The sequence below is a fragment of the Leptinotarsa decemlineata genome, unplaced genomic scaffold, assembly GCF_025532065.1.
Source record: "Leptinotarsa decemlineata unplaced genomic scaffold, Ldec_3_MD MMD2_tig00026354_RagTag_RagTag, whole genome shotgun sequence".
Lineage (NCBI taxonomy): Eukaryota > Metazoa > Arthropoda > Insecta > Coleoptera > Chrysomelidae > Leptinotarsa > Leptinotarsa decemlineata.
Genome location: NW_027412702.1, coordinates 2,567,281 through 2,588,046, shown reverse-complemented (window position 1 = coordinate 2,588,046; position 20,766 = coordinate 2,567,281). Strand labels below are relative to the sequence as shown.

Sequence of the window (20,766 nt, the reverse complement as noted above, 5' to 3'; positions counted from 1 at the left end):
CAACAAAAGACAAATGTGGGCATCACTAGTGAAAAAGAAATTTGTCAATGCAAGACTAATAAGTACTTTTTTATGGCCAAAACAAGCACTTTTCCAGCAAATTGGCGTCTTCGGGTGGTGAAGAAAATTCCTTCACTTTGTGATGTCTGCTGGCTTGGCAGATATAGAGGAGATATCGGCCTGGAGTTCAGAACACAATCAATACAAACCAGAACAGTTAAAATTTCTCAAATATAACTGTTACTCTTTTCGAATAATGTTCTTTACTTTTGATGTTGGCTTCCCAGATACCTTCAAAGGAAGGAGATTCAGCTGAAATATGCTATTTCATATGATCATCAACCAAATCAGATTTCATTTCATCAGGTACAGAGTCCATAAAATCATTGCCCATTTATCAGAGTAAATATTATTTTTGCGATAAATCTGAATATTACTGGAGTTTTTTCCCAACACCAAATCGTTATTTTTAATGAAGATCATGAAGATGGTCACTTGGTGATCGAAACACGTGTCGAGGTGTAAAAATAACGATTTGGTGTTGGGAAAAAACTCCAGTAATATTCATTACTACACCAAAGGTTCCAAACAGTACATCATAAGTGCGATAAATCTGTTTAATGTAGCTAAAAGTGCATTTGTTGCCTTATCAGAAATAACCTCAATAAGGCCTTCGTGTTCACAAAAGTGGTAGATTATTACACTTGGCTAATAAATACCGCATACCCTGCGTTCCCTTTGCTGTATTTGCTCCTAATACCATCCAATATTTTTTTTTTCGCACTGCATATGAAAAAGCTTTATGATGCATAGTGCAGGAATCGTATATGATTGTAAAAGTATAGGATATTTTCAACTTCAAACTCGAAATTTCGAGATTGAAGTCGAAAATTCGAGTTTTAATGTCGCAATGTCCAAATAACAAATATTAAAAATTTGTGGCTTTTCTCTGTGGTCTTCAAAAAACAGAGGATGGTTAATTTCATTCTTTTTTCCAGGAAAATCAATATAAAATTTTTACTTTTCCTATTCTAAGTCCAAATACCTATGTAAATACTGAAATAGTTAACCTGAAATGTTACACAAATTGAAAGAAAACAAAACTGATTAGTTTATAGAAACATTTCAGGATGATCAACAGAACACAAAAATTGAAATAAGATTAAAATTTAAAAGAACAATGAAAGTAAGACAGTGTCACTCTTCTTGGTATACCGTATTTTTCAGTCATACTTTTGAAGAAAAGAAGAAGGAAAATAAAAACAATAAAATCTTGAATTATACGAAATTCACTTTTTCCCATTCAGTTTGTACTCCAAACATTCATCTTGGTATCATCCCGCATTTTTTATTTTTATTAAAATTACTAGACGGGTTAGTTGGTGCCAAGATTTTCTCAATTCACTCATCAATTGAATAGATGAATGAATGAATTCTTGTTGAAATTTCATCTCCGTCTTTACTCAATGAAAATGTGTGATGTTAAAAATATTGAGCTTGAAAATACCGTTTTTGAAATAACATTTTTCCTAAAATACATAACAAGTGACATGGAGAAGATAAAGGATTTCAGAACATGAAAGTTAAAATAAGGTGCTTTATTTTATTTCTTTGGTCAATTGTTGGACCAAAACGGTAAAAAATTCAAGTGTGATACATGGCCGAACGTAACATAGAAATGGCTACAAAATTTTTCAGAGAAAAGTACAGGGTCCCTGTTTGAAAAAAAAATACAAAATAAAACACAAAAAATTCATATCTAATCTTTTTGTATTTTGTAAGATCCTCAAGCAAGAAATTAAAACAAAAATCACCAATTTTGATTTTTTTCAGCCCATATAAGAAAAATGAGAAACTATCAACTGAAGTCGATAGTGAATAGAAGCAAGTAAATTAGTAATCTCTCATGGTTCTTCTATTTTTACATAATTACATATTCTAAATATTTCATTTAATGTAATAAACATTTCAAAAAATTTCATTTTTTAATCATAGTCTAACTTTCTTATTACTCGTTCTATCAACACTTCAATATTTCATTCAGCTCCATGTTTTTATTTGTAAAAATGACTTACATCTCAAGCTTATCGTGAAATATTCTAATCGTTCCTCTAATCCTTCAAACTGACTCCAAGAAATATTTCAGTTCGCATGAAACTATGATTAAGCTGAAATACGCAATCACTTCAGTCATCAATTTATTATAAATAATTCATTCATATACATGTTATATAGTACAAATATTTTATATATATATATATACATGAACTTGTTATAAAAAAAACAAAATTTTACCCAATCGAAACATTTCTTTTTGATCTTATAGATATGGTCAAATTAAAAAATTTAAATGTGAAAACAGATTTGTAGACTTTAAAATATAATAACAAACTCAAACATTTTTCCTTTCATAAAAATTGTTTCTGCAAACAAGATTGAAATTTCACTTTCCACTTTAAATAATTTCAGTATTTACAAAAATTCTCAACTGCAAATAAATGTATAAATGATTCATGGTGCACTGTTTGAAATATTGAATCATTTTCTAGTAAATAGATCTTACAGTCTTCTGAATGTTTTGCTATCAACATACTCAAATTGTAATTGAAATAATTATTGAAAGTAAATAAATTAAAACATATCACAGGAAGATCAAATCAAGGATATAGTATCATTAGTGAGACAACACAGTTTTCACTGAGAACTAATATTCTGCCAAGAATGAAGCAAATTATATATATAATCGATTTTCTATATTTTCTCTATCAATTTGTGGAAGAATTCAAAACTGTAAGCTACCCACTTATTCAATACCCAACTGAGGTATTATGTAATAACACAGTTCCTGGAATAAAATAGTAAACTAGGCTTTCTATTGGAATACGAGCTATTGAAAAGGCAGTTTCTCATCAAGAATTGTTTTACCCATTCCATTATCAGAACCTGAAGGGATATTAAATATTTTTTAGAACAGAAATCCAAGCTTCTGAATACGTTTAGCAACTTAGCAAATCGAATAATAAAGATTATCTAATTTATTCTTGAACCTATCAATAGCAATCGACTGATTGACTGTGTCGAAACACAGTCGATCATAAACCGCATCTAGAAACACTCAATATTTCAAGTAACCCACAAAATATTAAGATGGGTGTTCCAAAGGGTATATAGTTTACTTTTCCTTGGAAAAGTAAAGGTGAGATCTTGGATTGTGCTAGTGACACAGTCATTTTTTATAAAGCCAATAACTAGTCAGAACTCAAGAATATGATTGAGAATGATATACAATCAAACGTGAGACGGAAGTAAAATACTTAGGTGTCGTTTTAGATTCACAACTCCAATGGAATTGGTTTATACTCGTAGATTAATTATTTAATGAACCTTCACACTTTATTAGTTGAAAAAGGATTCTGAAAACCACTCAACTCAAAACTCTGTATCACTGAAAGTCACACTATGGAATTGCCTGCTGGGGAGGAGCCTTTCAGTCACATTCATCCTTTGAGAGAGTTGCATAACAGATTTTTAAAATTGGCACGGCAAAAATTTAATCACTGACAAGAGATATATTTTGATATTTCAGTAGGTCAATTATCTAATTCTTTTATTACTTCATACCATCATATTCCTGTGTTACTTCCACGTATATTCTATGTTTTCTCATAACAACTATGTCGTTTAAATTGAAAGGGGTATATTTTTAGGAGGGATTTGGCTTTCTACTTCTCCATCCATATACAAAAAAAAATGTAGAAATATTCCAAAGGAAGAAATCAATCAATTTCAAAAAATTAGCTTTATAAAAAGGTTTGTAGCAATCCTGTAAATGATATCTGATTCAATTCCATGAGGAAGGTTTGTAATACAAACTTCATAGAGAAAAGTGTTCTTTGAATAATTCAGTGTTCATATAAAAGTATTTGTTTCTAAAGTATCTTTGTTTCATGTTTTTCAATGTTAATTGAAAGCAGCTCTTTCGAGACGGCTATTTCTTGTGTCTGAAAGTTACTTCTTTACATGATCTACACATCTCTGTAAAGATTTGATTTTTGAAATTAATTAGTTTCTTCCTTTCTTTGGAAGATTCCTAGATTTTTTTGTATGAAGATGAAGAAGATGAAAGCAAAAATTTTTCTTTCAAAAAAACCATGTCGTATTTTATATATTTCACTATGTTATATTTTACTGTATCGACTAAAGCGTTTTAATTTGATTTATAACCTAGACGTGATTCACCTACCGAGTGCAATACTTTGTACTCACTATACTTGTAATACTATTAATTATGCAAATATTATTATTATTCGAAGTGCATGGATATACAATCCACATGAATGCTAAACTCAATATTATAAAACTGACAGATAACTCCCTGTCATTTGTAATTTAGCTTATAAATGTTTTTTCAAAGGTTACTCAAAGTATAATATGATAATATATTCCTAATCACGTGACCATAGTCACACAGACTTTCCACAATACATTTGTGAGAATATTTCTCAAATAAATAGAGACAGTTTAGTATTGCACTTTCCCATCATTTATTATTCAGATGAATGTTTTTTGCACATGCTCATAAATGGCGTGCATAAAGTACGATTAGGTTTAAAAGTATTCATACATATTATCATTTCGTTTACTAGTTGTGTTCAATAGTTTGAACAAAGTTTTGAAGAACTTACTTGATTCTTTTAAAATTCGTTGTTAAAAATGTTTGTGATTTTTTTATTTAGAGTAGATTTTATTCCTTAAAACCATAGTGATGTCGAGATGATAGTAAATGAGAAGATTAAACACAAAAAGTGTTTATCTTTATTTGCGAGGAAAGATATTCAATTCACACCTATGAAACTCTTCTCTCACTTTGTGCAAATTTGAGTGTTGTTTAAATATGCTTGTATATCTTCCGCTAAGGGCATGTGAAATACTAATATAGAATCAAATCCAGAATCTTCATACATATTAATTCAGAACCGTGTAATAGCAATTTTTGGGTTTCTTGGTTGTGCAGGTTCTCAGGCCTGGCGCCGTCCTGCCTTATCACCTTGGATATCAACCGCAGCCGCAGACGAAACTTTAGGCTGCCTATGGCCAACAAACTCAGAAAATAGCTTTGACACAGTTAACTGTGGTCATGAAAGTTTACACTTCATGATTAATTCAGATTAGTAAGTTTGAATAAAATTTTGAAAAAAAATTGATGAATTATAATATAAACACAATGCCTGAATGAATTAGGAAATCTACAATCTGAATAATTTTAATTTTGATAATTATTTCATCTGCATTTTTGTACATGTTCAATATTTCATTTAAGTTAAATTTCATTTTCAGTTTGTAATACTTGATCATGAACATTTGATGTTTCTTGGGTTAATAAAGAATATTCGTTTAAAATTTTACCCTATATAACCACCAGAAATACTAATTTCCTATTTCAGTAAAGTCATATAAGCTGTAGTGTGACAAATATTTCTTTAGAATGTTCACTGAACCAATGATTTTGGCAACTAACAAATAAGTTCCATATTCATTTTTATTTTTGAATTTATGATTCTATTCCCAGTTGATTAAACATTGTGTTTCTTTTTTAATGGGTGTATCCTAATATTTCTCTTATTGAAAATATCATTTGGAGGAACTTTGCTGGACACGATGCCAACTTGATATAAAGAAGAAGGGAGGGAATTTTGGGCATCAAGTTTTGGGAGTTTGAGAAATTTATTTTAAACTGAAAAGGAATGCTGGAATGAACTAGTATTACAGATACTGGAGGGGATAGTTGATAGTACATTTTTTATTGAAAAAAGGGATGCTAATTATTAAGTCACTACATTGGACAAAGTATAAATGGGGCATTTGCGGTCAATATGAATTCAAATACCCATGTTCAAATTCAGCATTCTCAAAAACCACAAAAGTGGGACCTGCAAATAGTCTTAAGAAACTTGAGTTCAAATGTTTAATTTGTGACCTATACGAGTACAACTGAGATCTATAACAAATCAATACAATGGTATTGAATCATGAATCGGATCCAGTACTGTCTAGTTCAATTTTGATAAAGAAAATGACTTGAGATTCGTTTAAGAAAATAAATTTTGTATCAGTGTTATTTTATGTTTTAGACAACATATTTTGATATGTACATTTCATACTGTTTTTGGGTTTATAACCTTCCACAATCTGAAAAAATAAAAGATAAATCAATACTGAATTTGCTCAAGTGTAGTAAAGAAATTAGAAATATCATAGTTTGAGGCGAGATTTTCATAGTGCATAATGGTTTTGAGAACGGAAAAGGATTGTTTTCCGAAATGTTAACCACTTAAGAAAGCCAAGTATCAATATTTAATTTTTTCAATTTGTAGGCAAAATTTATGATACAAGTTACGGACTAATTAGGCTTTCCAATAGTTTATATTACGCAGTAACTTTTCGTGTGTGAACTTTTTCAGTTTGGCCTTTACTACACTTCAGCAGATTCTCTATTGGTTCATCTTTTTTTTTTCAGACTATGGAAGGTTATATTTTTTAAACTCCTAATATAAGTCATGAAGATGCTTTTCTTTCATTTTTGTAATGTATTTTTGTATGTATCTATTTATATTTTGTATATAGTCTAGTGCTCAGGTTTGACTAGTCTGATGAAATTTAATAAGTGTCATGTAATGCAATGCAATTGTAAAATTTTCAATAATGAATAAATTCTATTCTATTCTATTCTATAAACCCAAAAAAACAGTATAAAATATATTTTTTCTCGTTTGAAATATAAAAATATTATTAGGTGAAAACATTTTTCTGATCACATTGAAAGGGTATACAAAAATGGAAGTGTGATGTTATTATTCAGAGAGATCAATTTAGGTATCAATTGCAATAGTAAGCTGAATGAGTTTCACTTGTAGCTTACACTTTTATTAACCCAGAAAATGAATATTACTGTAGTTTTTTCCTAACACCAAATCGTTATTTTTAACACCTTTAAACTAGAAACTGTTTCTAGTTTAATCTGCCTCTTGAAGATGATCACTTGGTGATCGAAACACGTGTCGAGGTGTTAAAAATAACGATTTAGTGTTGGGAAAAAACTCCAGTAATATTCATTACTACACCAAAGGTTCCAAACAGTGCATCATAACCCAGAAAATGTGAAAATGGCTCTAATAAAACCTAAACTGGTATAGGTTTATCAATGAACATTGTTACAATGTAATACAAGTATTTCATTTATATGCATAAATATTATACTTAAAACACATGATATTGCATCTAGGAAAAAATTACCAAATATGTTGTAAAAGTTCAGCTTTACTTATATAATCTAATATGCTTTTAGAGTTCAATATTGTTTGCAGAAAAGTTCAACCTAACCAGCTGAAACAAAATAAACAATTGAATAGATTTAGTCAAATCTACAGTAACATTCTAAAGAGAAACGAATTTCAGTCGGAACAAACTGTACACATATTTTATCACAGAAAAATAATACAAATATTCATTCAATGATATCATCGCTGACCTGATGTTCTTCCATAGCAGCCTTAATATCATTGATAATCTCTGACACAGGCCGATCACTTTGGCAGTCTATGTCTTCTATACCAACTCCATCGTGAAACTTTTTCAAATGAACTCTCATTTGATAGGGAGAAACGTTATGATAGGAACAAAATTCACAATCTAGTTCTTTTATACTATGTGTGAATATGTGTTTCCGAAAATTACTTCTGTCTTTCGAGGAATATGAACAGAATTCACAGTTCAGAGGAGGAGACATTTCATGTTTCGTAATATGTTTACTAAGGTTATACTGATTAGAACAAACATGACCACATACTTTACATACGCATTCAACAGAAGAGTGTTCTGTATGGTTTTTTCGCATGTGCCTCCTGAGACAAGACTTATCCGTACTACGATACGTACAATATTCACAGAGAAACCATACTGCTTTTGTATGCATCGTATTGATATGCTTGCTCAGGGCGTAAGAGCGATTTGTTACATGAGGACAGTGGGGACACCTGAGCAAGTTTTTCGAATTATTTTTACAATTTTTTTTGTGTTCATTGAACAATGTTTCCGAAGTTGTCAGATACATGCAGGTGCAGTTGTAGATTTTACTTATGTGTTTCTCTGCTGACATATTTGTTTCATCACAGGCATATGATTCCTCACAGAGATTCGGTTCCTCATAGGTAGACTGCTCCTCACAAGAAGTTGGACCCTCACATGAATTTGGCTCTTCTTCATAAATATTTGAAGCCTCAAAGAAATTTGGCTCATTACAGGGATTGACCTCCTCATACAGATCTGAAGGGGATATGCTGGAACACAAAAATCAACTATTCTAATACACCTTAAGATAGCAAATAATACATCAACATTTATATTTCACTCATATTGTGATTCACTTATAGAAAATGTGAATTTTATGTTTGGAAATATATTCAATGGTTTTGATTGAAGAATCATTCAACATGTGCCATTTCTTTCCTTACCCTCAGTAAACCTTAGTTGTTTGAAATCTATAAACTAAATAAATGAAGATATTGGGGCAAAGTGGAATTTGTAATACTTCAACATCTAAGGAATTTTATTTATAATTCTAACATAATGGAGTTCCGGTATATCAGTATTCTTAGTTGGTTCAAGAAACTCAACTTCTTGCAGGCTAATCATGAATTTATAATGCAAATATACAGTGTGCAGTGTACAGTGTCCTGTATAATTTGTTCAGTTTTTTTGACGCTTATCATTCTTTTCAATTTTCTTTGAACAAATCACGTCCTGTTCATTTAATTTGTGGTATGTGTATAAGTGTGTTCTACAGAAGTTGTTTGCAAGGAATAAAAAATTATTTAAAGAATATACAATTATCTGTGAAAACTGTGATTTTGACTAATCCATGTGAACTTGATTGAACTGTTGGAAAAAACATCAACTCAATAATTACCATATGAATAAGCTAAAATATGATTTTGAAGCACTTTATTGAGTGTCTATAAAAATGAAAGGGAACCTGAATCTTGCGATACAAATTGAAAAACAAAGGGTTGAAAAACTGCAAATAACAAATCGGATCTATGCTAAATTTAAAAACCCAGGCACCAAAGAAATTACCCGAATTATTTTTGAAGACAAAAAAAAGTCAATAAATCTGAACAAATGGATGAAGTAATCAGAATTCATGACCAAATCTTTGCTGTGGAAAAAATGCAAGAAACACCAAATCAATCAGATGAATTGAAAAATTAGATGACTGAAATTGGATCTGGTGCATGCATATAAATTTTAATGGTCAATCTCATCTCAGAAAATTAAATGCTCTAGGAAAATATAAAGGAATTGGATAAAAAATGTATCAACTGGCGCTAAATGACAGCTTAGCCGTGTGTAGTTACGAATCAACAGAGACATTCTTCCAGAACAAGCCCTTCTCCCAGTCACCAGAAAAGCAACAGACGCAACTAAGTTTGCGTCTTCAGGAGATGTCCCTTTAATTAGAGACATTCATCACTAGAAAATAATGAGCAGGTGAATATTTGAAAAAATTCAGCTCAGGATCATCCTGGGCGACCCTGGGAAGCTGGACACACCTCTATGCAGGATGTATGAACAGGAAGATGAAAGTGTCAGGCATGTCTTATGCGAGTGTCCTGAGTTATCATCAATAAGAAAGTGTGTGTTCGGCGAATCTTGGCCTACACCTGCCGATATAAAGGAGATGTCTCCTAGTAACTGACCTACCACCTTCCTGGAAAGGACAGGATGAAGGTTGACCTGAGAGGATAATTCCTCGGGAGGATGTACAATGGATCACATGTGGCCTAAGTGCTGTGGACCTACACTCACCCTCCCTACTCTACAGTCAGAAGGATCAATTTAGCTAATATCTTGTCTGCCTGGCATTCTCTAATTTCTTTTAACACAAGTCTAAAGAATGGAATGTAGAAAGAAATTAGAACCATCACAGTTTGAGGCAAGATTTTTATAGTGAATACAAGTTTCGAAAACGGAAAAGGATTGTTTTCCAAAGTATCAATATTTGATGTTTTCAATTGATTTTGATTTCAATTTGTTGGCAAAATTAATGATTACGACATGTTACTGACTAATTGGACTTTCTAGTAGTTTATATTAGACAGTAACTTTTCTGGGTGAACTTTTCAGTTTGCTCTTTACTACATTTCAGCAGATTCTTCATTGATTTGGTTTCAATTTTTTCAGATTGTGGAAGGTTACAAACTCAATACCAGCTCCTCCATTAAAAAATTCAATTACCTCCAGGTTGAACTGAAATCCATGCAAAGCATACACTCATTTAAACTCAATACCAAAGAGTACCTTGAATCACTAATCTTTGTCCATTGAAAAATACTTTGCCACCGAATAACAATAACATGTTTTGTTATTTGTTCAATATGTATGTGTTGATTTTGGTGTACCATTATTTGTACTTTATGACGCTCTTGTAATATATTTTACAGATCCTGACTATATCAGTCATATATATCATAATATATTCCATCTGTTCATTGCAATAAATTAGTAGATGAATATTCACATACTGTCCTGATACTAATATTCAAGCATTCATTATTATTGTGTTGACTTATGAATGAATTTATCTACATAGGATTGAAAGTTTCAAATTTATAAATGACTTCAGAAGTTACAATAAAATATAGTGTTGCATGTATCACTAATTTTGAACAGACATGATTATTTACAGTGAAGTCCAATGTTTCCAAAACCATAACATGGAACACCACTACTCCATTCTACGGATTCTATCCATTGAGACATTGTTACTCCCAAGGTCATTCTGCTATTGGTGTCCTACACAAAAAAATTTTTTGTTGAATAGGTCAATCTATACAACCGAATTTCAATTTCAAATTTCAAGAAGTATTAACTTGTGACCATTCTCCGATAATTTTCACTAGTGTCTAAGTTTATTTATAGGTTCATGCGTTAGCTCTTTCCAGATCACTTTTTGTCCTGTAAAGATGAGAATTGTTTCAACACAGGACGCTTCTTCAACATTCTTTTATCATAATCTAAATAGTTAAAATGAGTATAAAAACTTTCAATATCAAAATTTAACAAAACATGACTCAGGCAATAATATAAAATGTATGAATGCTTTCATGAAAACAAACAGTATTTTTTACCAAAATTAAAACTGAAATGGTGACAAAAACACAGATTATGATATTAAAATTGGCTCTAAATCAATACCAGCACCTTTCGCTTCATTAATCTAAAATTTGAAGTAGGTGTTTCAAGAAAGTGTATTTCACTAAGCTCAAAAACTCACCAGTCATTTTCAGACATTTCCACATCTTCCCTCATATTCTCCATTTCGTATGAATCATTATTTTTGTTGTCACAATCATCATCTTCTATTTCACTAGTTTCTTCTGGAAAAGAGATTTTGCTCCTGGGAATTCGTATTACCAGCCTCATTTTGCTTTCTATAGGATGTACAAAAGGCTTTGCTTTATTTTTCGTAATGGTATCTAATTCTTTGTCTAATCCTTTACTTGACATTTCCTGATTCCTTATTCCTTGATCTTGAACTGACATGTCAGTTTCAGTTTGAGACAGTGTGGGGGATTTATGTAAATTGGCATGATAAATTAGGGGTGGGGGTGGTGGTGGTTCACTGGGTATTCTTTGGGGTAAAATATTGTTTTGGGGTATACTAGCATTTGTTGGAGCTAACAAAAATACAGGACCATTGGGTTTACCTTGAAAGGAAAGAAGACCTGTAACTGGAGGCATAGGACCCACATTACCAAGTGGTATGGAAAAAGAAACTGAATTTTGGGATGGAAGTGAAGGTATTTGAGGACGAATAGTGTGAGATGAAAGTTGAGAGTTTTCTTTGGACGAGGGGCTGATATGATCTGGATTTTTATTAAGAAGATGCTGGGTATCAATGTGAGGAATATTATTTATAGGGGATGGTATAGATAAGGGAGACATTATATTTGCCGAAACTTGTGCACTACCATGGGGCAACACACTATTTACAATCTGTTTTGTATTGGAATGCGTTGAAAGATTATTTACTCCGTTCTCTACTCTCATAACTAGTTTCCGCTTCTCCTCTTGTTCCTTATAGTATTGGTTAATTTTTAGCAAATCCTGTACTACACATACAAGATTAACTTGACCATACTCTGATAAATTATTCTTCTGCATATATGAGCGAATTATGGACTCGGTATTGATACATCTTGTCTTAAAATTGTATACATTCACTAAATGCTGTATACATGGAAAACATATTATTGGATCAGTAGAAACGTAGATGTCCTAAAACAATACGAAGCATTAATTAAATCAAGGTTTGGAAATGATGCTGGGATTTGAATAAAAGCTCTCTTATACCAATAATCATCTGATTTCAGAAAATTCATGTGACCACTTTAATGTAGATTTAAAGAACAGTTCACACTTTGATAGCAAAAGCAAAGTTATTTTTCCAAAAAAAATTGAAAATTCATTTATGTTGACAAAATATATTGGAAATTACGAAGCAGAACAAATATACAGGGAAGCAAAACAGTTATAAAAACAATCCATCAGAAAAAAACAAAAAATTATATCATGAAGGCAAACTCAAATATGAAAATTTTAATTTTCAACTATATAGAATATAGTTGAAGAAAGAACTGGAGAAAAAGGAGACAAAAATTAAAATATGAAATAATAATGGGCAATGCCCGAATGACAGATGAAAACAGTTATGGCAAATGCTTTCCAAAAATATTTTTTTCTACACCCGTACTCTAACAATACACTTATATGACCATAATCCGTTTCATAATGATATCCATTATGATACAGATTTTTCATAACGATACAGATTATCAACCAATAGAAACCCATAATTTTTCAATCAAGAATCCTGTTCCTTTGTTTGTCCTAGATTCTAACCTAAGTAATTAATTACTTTATTTGTCAAAATCAGTTTTCATATTACCTACCTATATTATCAAAATGTCTGAAAACAGCGATATAGAAGGAATACCATCGACTCCAATATTTTTAAAAGATCAGATTAATTACAGTTGTTATATTCAATATAAATATAATTAGAATCTTTATAGTTTTCATATATCCATGATAATACCATTAAGTTTGTGTTTTTTTTTAAATATGAGTTGATTACTGTAAATGTGTTCAATACAAATATAATATTTAAAGTTTTTCATTATTTATCGGGTTTAGAAAAAATAGCGTATGCAACTCTCATGTAATGGTTATTAATACACTCGCATATACCATACAAAACTCGCCTTCATGCTCGTGTCTTAATAACCATCATTACATGATCGTTGCATAATATACTATTTTATTTGTAACAGAATCATCATATCTGTCACGTTGTCACTATACAACAATGTATCAGTCAAATAAATTTTATTTTCATTCCTTGCTTAGATGTGATGTGATAGATACAAATTTGGTAGTAAATGATTATATATCTACTAAAATAATCAAGAGTTAGACAGTTTATATTGTAGATCCTTTGGCACTTTTTTAAATCGATCTACTCAATGACAATTTTTTGCAAATTATTTGCAAACCTGATTAGTTATTCCTATTTTTGAAAAGAATAACAATTTTTTTCAGTATATAAACATAAGTTTAAGCATACAAATATTCTGTCATTCTGTTGGTTCATAAAGTGAATTGGCTAGTGTTGAGGAAACTAAAATTCAGAGATGTCATAAAAGGCCATAAACAAGGCCTATTGAAGCTTTTTCAGTAAATTAACTATTTATTTGTAGAGGTCTACCTGTTATTGTTGTTCTGGTTGAAAACGTGTATCTCTCATAAGTATGGACAAAGTATTGGCATATTTCAATTCATGGTGAATTAAAACTGAAGATTTTTCAAATTTAATGAAACTCGGGAAAACTTTCAGAATGTGTTATACTGGGGGGAGCCTTATGAATACTGATTAAGTGTAAATCTGGATTAATATAAGACATACAAATGTAACAATAATGCTAATTATTCTGTAAAAACATCAAGTGCCAAATTAACCACATATCCAAATGAAAGACCAATCATGTCATACATGTTATTGTAATAATGTTGTAAGTACTATATAGTTGATTTACTTAGGTTTACCTGAAATTTGCAATCACTGCTTTGTGAATTACCATTTCCTTTAATTTAATAATTAATCAATTATTATCAACATGAATAAATTTGAAACAATTCAACTACTTTAGGCATTACTATGTGTGATCTTAAAATGAGCATTTTTTGTTTTCCATGCCTGATGGTTATGTGGTGTTAGTTAAAAGTCTATATATGACCCCAGTTGATAATTTATAACAAAGAAAATATTTCTCAGTAAAGAGCTAGTAAACTAGCATGACGGTTCTCTAAATATTATTGCTTTTGATAACCTACTTGTTAATTGATATATACACTTTCCAAATGAAAGTGGAAATTCAGAACTTAATGAAAGAAAACATGACAGTCAGGTTCCTCATTTCTGCAATGATACTAATTATATCTCATCTTTGAATCCGTTTCCTACTCAGTGAATAATGGAAGAAAATTTACCATTTCTGGGACACAACACATCATCATATCTCTCAAATTTCCATTAGCATCTTCAATATATCCGTAACTCTGGGCTTTATATTCTACAATTTTCAAACAAGCTCTACAAATAAGTGGATTTTCCGCAAGTTTTTCCATATTACCGAAGTTTCAGAATCTCCTACTGAATTGTATGAGGGTGTCGTCAACCTCTGAACTTTTTCCTCATGAAATAAATAACCCTAAAACTTCAAAATCTTGACAGCAATGACAGTAAGCAAATTTTGACGCTCATTGGATTATTGGATACGAGCGTCAATAAATAGATATTGAATCGAGAAGACTTATATCCCAATATAATTTACGATTTGTCTTGATTTCATTTCGAACTTGAATAACTTCAACTTCTCCTAAATATTAGAAAGACCGGACTACGTACAACTCAAATATTCGCTGTCAGCTGTCATCAGAACGGTATAACGAAGTACACCGTTGGCCAGCACTTGCGTGATGTCAGAGTCCAGTATACGATACATATGATGGCTTAGTAGGTTTAGTTTTAGTGAGTGAATTTGATATAAATAAAAAAAGGAAAAATTCATGTACAAAGCAGGTAACTGAAGCTTTATTCATGATGCCTCTAATCCGAGGTGACCTGACCGAATCCACAAAGTACGACTGATTTCTATTGGTGACTCCGTGCATTTGTGTTGTTTCTTGTAACCAAGTGTTGCGCAACCCGGCACTTACTCACTGATCCTAGCTAATAAGCCAGAATGACGATTTTACAGTATATTTTTGGAGTGATTTGCCCAAGAAATTTCCATATTTTTTAATAACATCAAATAAGACACGACGGTGTGCCTATTTGACGGGAAGAGCTCCGGTTGACTGATAGGGTAATTGGGTGGTGTGAGGTGTTACGCTCGACTGGAGGCCAATTGATTATTATTCTGGACAATGCCGCAATGTGTTGCTGTTGTTGGTGCACTGTCCGTGGTTTTGGATAATATAGTGGTTTTTCTTGCAAATGAGAGGTAGTGTGCGTCATCTTTCTTGTTTAGACTGCCAATCTTCTCAATTTCCATTGCCTTCCTTATTATTCTGGTTTTCTAGTGGTGTTTCTATAGGTTAGGTTAGGTTCAAAATTAATGGGTCTATTCGACCCTCCACCGCAACCCACAAGGGTTTATTGTGGCTCACACCTATTCACACTCAACCAAATAAACCCAGCTTCTTAATGAAGCCGATTAGTTTGCATGGTGAGTGGTCTTTCAAGTCAGATGGTGAGAGTACGGCTCTGCTGAACTGTTAAAACCTGATTCGGTCCTCAATGAGGCAGAGCACAAAGTATGTGTGTAAAAAGGCCAGGTAGACATCGTAGTTCATCCCTACTGTAGTCGAACAATTATTTGGTATCAAGCTTCGAATGATGAATTAACGCCTTGGAGTGAGCCAATCCTGGAAGATTCTGCCAAAAGTCCATAAATCTTTTTGTCATCAAAATGTTCAATCTTTGTTTGGCATATCATAAAGCGATGCCAATGACAGGTTCTGATCCGTTGAAGCTGCTTGCAGCACCCTCCTTTGTAAGAGAGTCAGCAACCTCATTGAGTGTTTGTATAGGGCAGAGGTTGTTTTTTCGTTGCAAAGTGCGAGTTTGTGTTCCTCTAGCCTGACTGATATTCGCTTATTTGTTTGGCCCACGTATTTTATATATTCCTTAGTTTTCTAGGTTGACTTTGTCTTTTGGGCTGTTCGAAGAACTTCTGATGGTTTTCGTTGTTGAATAGTTTGTTTTTATGTTTTGTCATTTCAGAATTCTCCCGATTTTATCTGCAACTCCTCTAACGTATGGCATATTGTCTTTGGTTCCCTTTGTATTTGTGTCCTTCTTGTTTTCTTTCTTTCTTCGGTGTGTTGCTTAGTGATTTGATGATGAAACCCAAATTATGTCTGAGGTATGTCAATGACATTTTCATCAATTGGCCTAATGGCATACCGTTTCGTTACTCCACGAGAAAATTCAGTTCACCTTGGTGTGATAGTTGGAAGAAAGCCCAACGGAGAAATTCAACACACAGTCTACAGGAAACTAATGCATACTAACAGATACCAGAACGCGATGTCACATCATCATCCTTCACAAATACAAGCGGTAGACAACACCCTCATTTCCATATCAGAACTCCTAACATACGAAGACACAAAATATCAAGAAATTAAAGACAAACAAAACGCTCTTCAGCAGAATAGACATAGAAAGCATACAATTCAGAAAGCAACACACTGAAATGAAGGAAAACAAACACAAATAAGGAAGCCGATGCAATCCTGTCCTACGTTAAAGAGTTATACATGAAATAGGTAGAATTCTAAAATGACACAACATAAAAACAACATAGGTTATATTTTTTTGTGAAAGAAATTTTTTGGCTTTCTACTGTTCCATCTTGATACAAAGAAAGTGGGATTCTTTGAAAGTAAGGAAGAAAGCAATCAATTTCAAAAATTAACATACAAACATCTGTAGTACATGCAATGAAGTACTTAACTTTCAGACACAAACTGGAAAAAAATGCCCTCTCGAAACAATTTTTTCCATATAACCATCGAATCACACGAAAGAAAAATACTTCCGAAACAAATACTCTTTTATGAACGCTGAATTATACGAAAAACACTCCTCTCTATTCCGTTTGTATTCCAAGTTGTCGTGATGTAATCGAGTCAGATATCATTCACAGGATTCCTACACAATATAATAAATTAAAGTGGTAAAATTTCAGTTACATATAACACTGTCATCCTGTCTGGTAGACATATCCGCTGTTTCGCCGTAGGACACTTGCCTTCAGTACAACTCTGAATAACATTATGAGAAAAAACAGACAATTCATACATAAAATTACAATTTTATCTCACGGAATGAGTTTGAGCTACTCATGCCATCGATGACATCGTAATGACATTCATACGCTTATTTGATTAAATCCCAGTCGAAGGAATCTTGTTTGAAGTGAAAGGGTTATATTTTCAGGAGTTTTTTTTTTAAACAAAACACAAGCACCACAGGAAAATTCTTAAAGCCTACCAGAGCGGTGCTTCTACGAAAGTAGCGATTCACATTGAACTTGAATCGCTGGAGATTAAATCATTTGGAAAAACGTTCTCAGGAACTTTAATCCACATAAACACGGTTCTCCAGATGGAAGACTTCTTAAACAGTGAAGTTCGAGGTGTACTGAGTTGAAACTTAAATCGATGATATGTACCAAGTCACTTGAACACTTTTCCTGAAAGTATCTATAGAAGAAATACGAATTTTCAATCCAGCAACTTCAGGGTATGTTTGGGGTCAGAGCTCCATACATGAGAATAATACTCCGAAGAAGGTCTGATTTGAGCTTTATAAAGCATCAAAGGTTGTTGAAATGTGTACAGTTTTCTGGTTCGGAACAGTCTTCCAAGCTTTTGAGACTCTGCCTTTGCAATTTCAGCGACATGATTGTACCAAGACATATTGGTGTCCATTTCAACCCCCAATAAATAATATCTGGTTCGGAAACACTTATCTTCTTGAAGAAAACCGACTGTCTGGGTTTTTGTGGAATTGAATTGAACCTGGTTACTTTCACCCCAATTCGAAATCACTTCTAAATCCCCAACCTCCTACTGCCGCTGAAGCAAATGGAATAACTAGACAAGTACGCTGTAGTCAGCAAAGCAATATATTGGATTCTTGTTCCTTCCCAATAAGTCGTTGATATACAACAAAAAGAGGGTTGGAAACAATATGGATCTCTGAGGAACATCAGCGTTGATGGTGAAAGTATTCGAGAGATACTCCGTCGACGGCCACGTGCAGGGAACGTTCTTTCAGGAAGCTGAAGAGCCATACACAAAAATGATCCGACAAGCCATAGCATCGAAGTTTGGCCAGCAAACCCTCATACCACACACGGTCAAAGGCCTTAGAAATATCATGCGTAACAGCTCTTGATTCTTCATGTTTCTCGTTTGCGTTATTCCAAATATGGATGGCATACGATAGAAGGTCACCTGTTGATCTTTGTTTCCGAAAGCCATATTGATGATCGCTCAAGATGTTGAAGCCTTCTAAATATTCAAGGATATTGTGGTTTAGGATTTTCTCCATGATTTTTGAAATCACTAATAGCAAAGCGACTGATCTATAGTTAGATAGAAGATTTTATTTCTATATTTAGGAATAGGCTGAACGCGAGAAATCTTCCAACAAGAAGGAAAAACCCCTTTCTTATACGACAGGTTGAAAAGTCTGCAAAATACTGGTGCGTACTCTCTAAGTACAATGACGGGAATTTCATCAAGGCCAGGCGCCTTGTTGATATTGAGCTGTTTCAAAATTCGCCTGACTAGACGCTGTCAAAGAGTAATTTCCGGCATTGTGGATTCTAGTGTGGGAAAAATGGGTGGTGCCTTTTCCAGAAAATCGACTGTGGAGTAGGACGCAAATTGTTCAGCTAGTAGATTTGCTTTATCTATGGCTGTTGTTGCAATTGAACCATCCGCCTGTGTTAGTGGTGGAATTGTGAATTTTGTAAAGTTCTGATTAACAGCTTTAGCTGCCGACCAGAAGGATCTAGACCCGTTGGGTTTATCCCTATTTCTCTGATTGTGAAGTTATTTCCTTTCATTTTTCTTGAGTTTGTAGCTGTTGCGAACAATAACAAACTTAGTTCGCTTTTCTGCACTGGGATTTTTGCGCCACTGCTGGTAGACGAGATTTTTGGAGGCGATAGTTTGCTCGCAATTTTTGTTAAACCAAGGTTTGGCGTTAGAATGTTGTTTCATTGAAAAATGAATATATCCATGGATGATAGAATAACTTCCGTTACTTCAGAAGCACAAGTTGAATGATCTTTAGAGCTAAAACAAACATCTAGCCAGGGGAAATCCCAATGGAGACTTTACGGTGACTGTGTGAATCCAGAAGACTAGCATATTCTCCATCACGATTAGGAATCCTGGTTGCTCATTTATAATATGAGTAAGTCCGCTGCTCATTGCAAAAGCCTCAGCCTCGCGACCTTGTTCGTCGTTGATATTTGAAAATTTGAGCCATTCGATATTGTGAACATTGAAGTCACCATTTCATTGCAGAAATTCAATGGTGTTTGCAAGTGAAGAGAATAGTTCCCTATATTGTGTATCGCTACGTGGTCGATAAACGCAGCTAATGAACTTGGTGATCTTTTTGGCTTTCTACTACTCCATCTTGATACAGAAAATGTGGGAATCTTCCAAAGAAAGGAAGGATAACAAGGAAACTGGATAACATTTTGAAAAAACACTCGATTCATACATAAAATTACGATTTTATGTCACGGAATGGGTTTGATCTACTCATTGTAATGACATTCATTCGCCTATTTGATTAAATCCTAGCCAAAAAATCTTGTTTGAATTGAAAGGGTTATTTTTTAAGAGTGAATAATTTTTGGTTACGACAGTATTTGGCTTTCTACTAATCCATCTTGATACAAAAAAAAAATTATATACATAACATATAGTTATTCAGAATACCTTCGAGTGTCGCGTTTGCAAAAAACTGCCTCCGTGATAAATTTCATGGTTAAAGAGGTGTAATGGACTGAAAATATAAAAAAAAGTATTTACTCACAAATAAAATTCACAGCATCTGATATCATTTCTCTAGATACCACATAGTTATTCAAAATACATCAGATAATTACCTGTGATAAATTTGTGAGTTTACTGTGTTCAACCTCAAACCTTTGATCAAAGTAGCTAAATCTTCCAAATATTTTAAATGAAGCCCAACTTTTCTCAGTAGCATGTTTTCATGTTGTGCTTGGCCTCTCTTATGTCAATGTTAATAATGAGGTTAATTTATTACCATTAACCATTTTTCAATGGTTCAGCTGTTCACTTTCATTCTGCATATCATATCTAAGTTTCATCTAAGTACCTGAACAATTTTCAGAAATTTTTCCATACCTTATTGTGCATACTGTCTTTCTAGTGTCGGTAAAATTATGCACCTTACTGATAATATGAATTAAGGTTGTATGATGAATTTCTGTCTTGGCAGTCCTGACCTCACTTCATAATATTCCTCCCAACATTCAAAAGCAGAGTACCTACACTTTCTACATCACTTTCTGTATAGTTGGT

The 20,766-nt window shown here is 32.8% G+C and overlaps 1 protein-coding gene across 3 annotated transcripts; it reads right to left on the bottom strand.

Annotated features, from left to right (window-relative positions):
• Positions 1 to 1,752: 1,752 nt before the first annotated feature.
• LOC111517959 (uncharacterized) lies at positions 1,753 to 20,753 on the bottom strand. Of its 3 annotated transcripts, none has more exons than XM_074184283.1 (3): positions 20,590 to 20,753; positions 11,333 to 12,336; positions 1,753 to 8,336 (listed from the first exon to the last, which is right to left on the bottom strand). In XM_074184283.1, exons 1-3 carry the CDS (start codon positions 20,599 to 20,601, stop codon positions 7,505 to 7,507), a joined length of 1,848 nt encoding a protein of 615 aa, XP_074040384.1. In that variant the 5' UTR covers positions 20,602 to 20,753; the 3' UTR covers positions 1,753 to 7,504. The 3 variants fall into 3 exon arrangements, with proteins under 3 accessions (XP_074040384.1, XP_023030021.2, XP_023030023.2); XM_023174253.2 differs by lacking the exon at positions 20,590 to 20,753 and adding an exon at positions 14,608 to 14,992; XM_023174255.2 differs by lacking the exons at positions 1,753 to 8,336; positions 20,590 to 20,753 and adding exons at positions 8,363 to 10,851; positions 14,608 to 14,992.
• Positions 20,754 to 20,766: the final 13 nt, after the last annotated feature.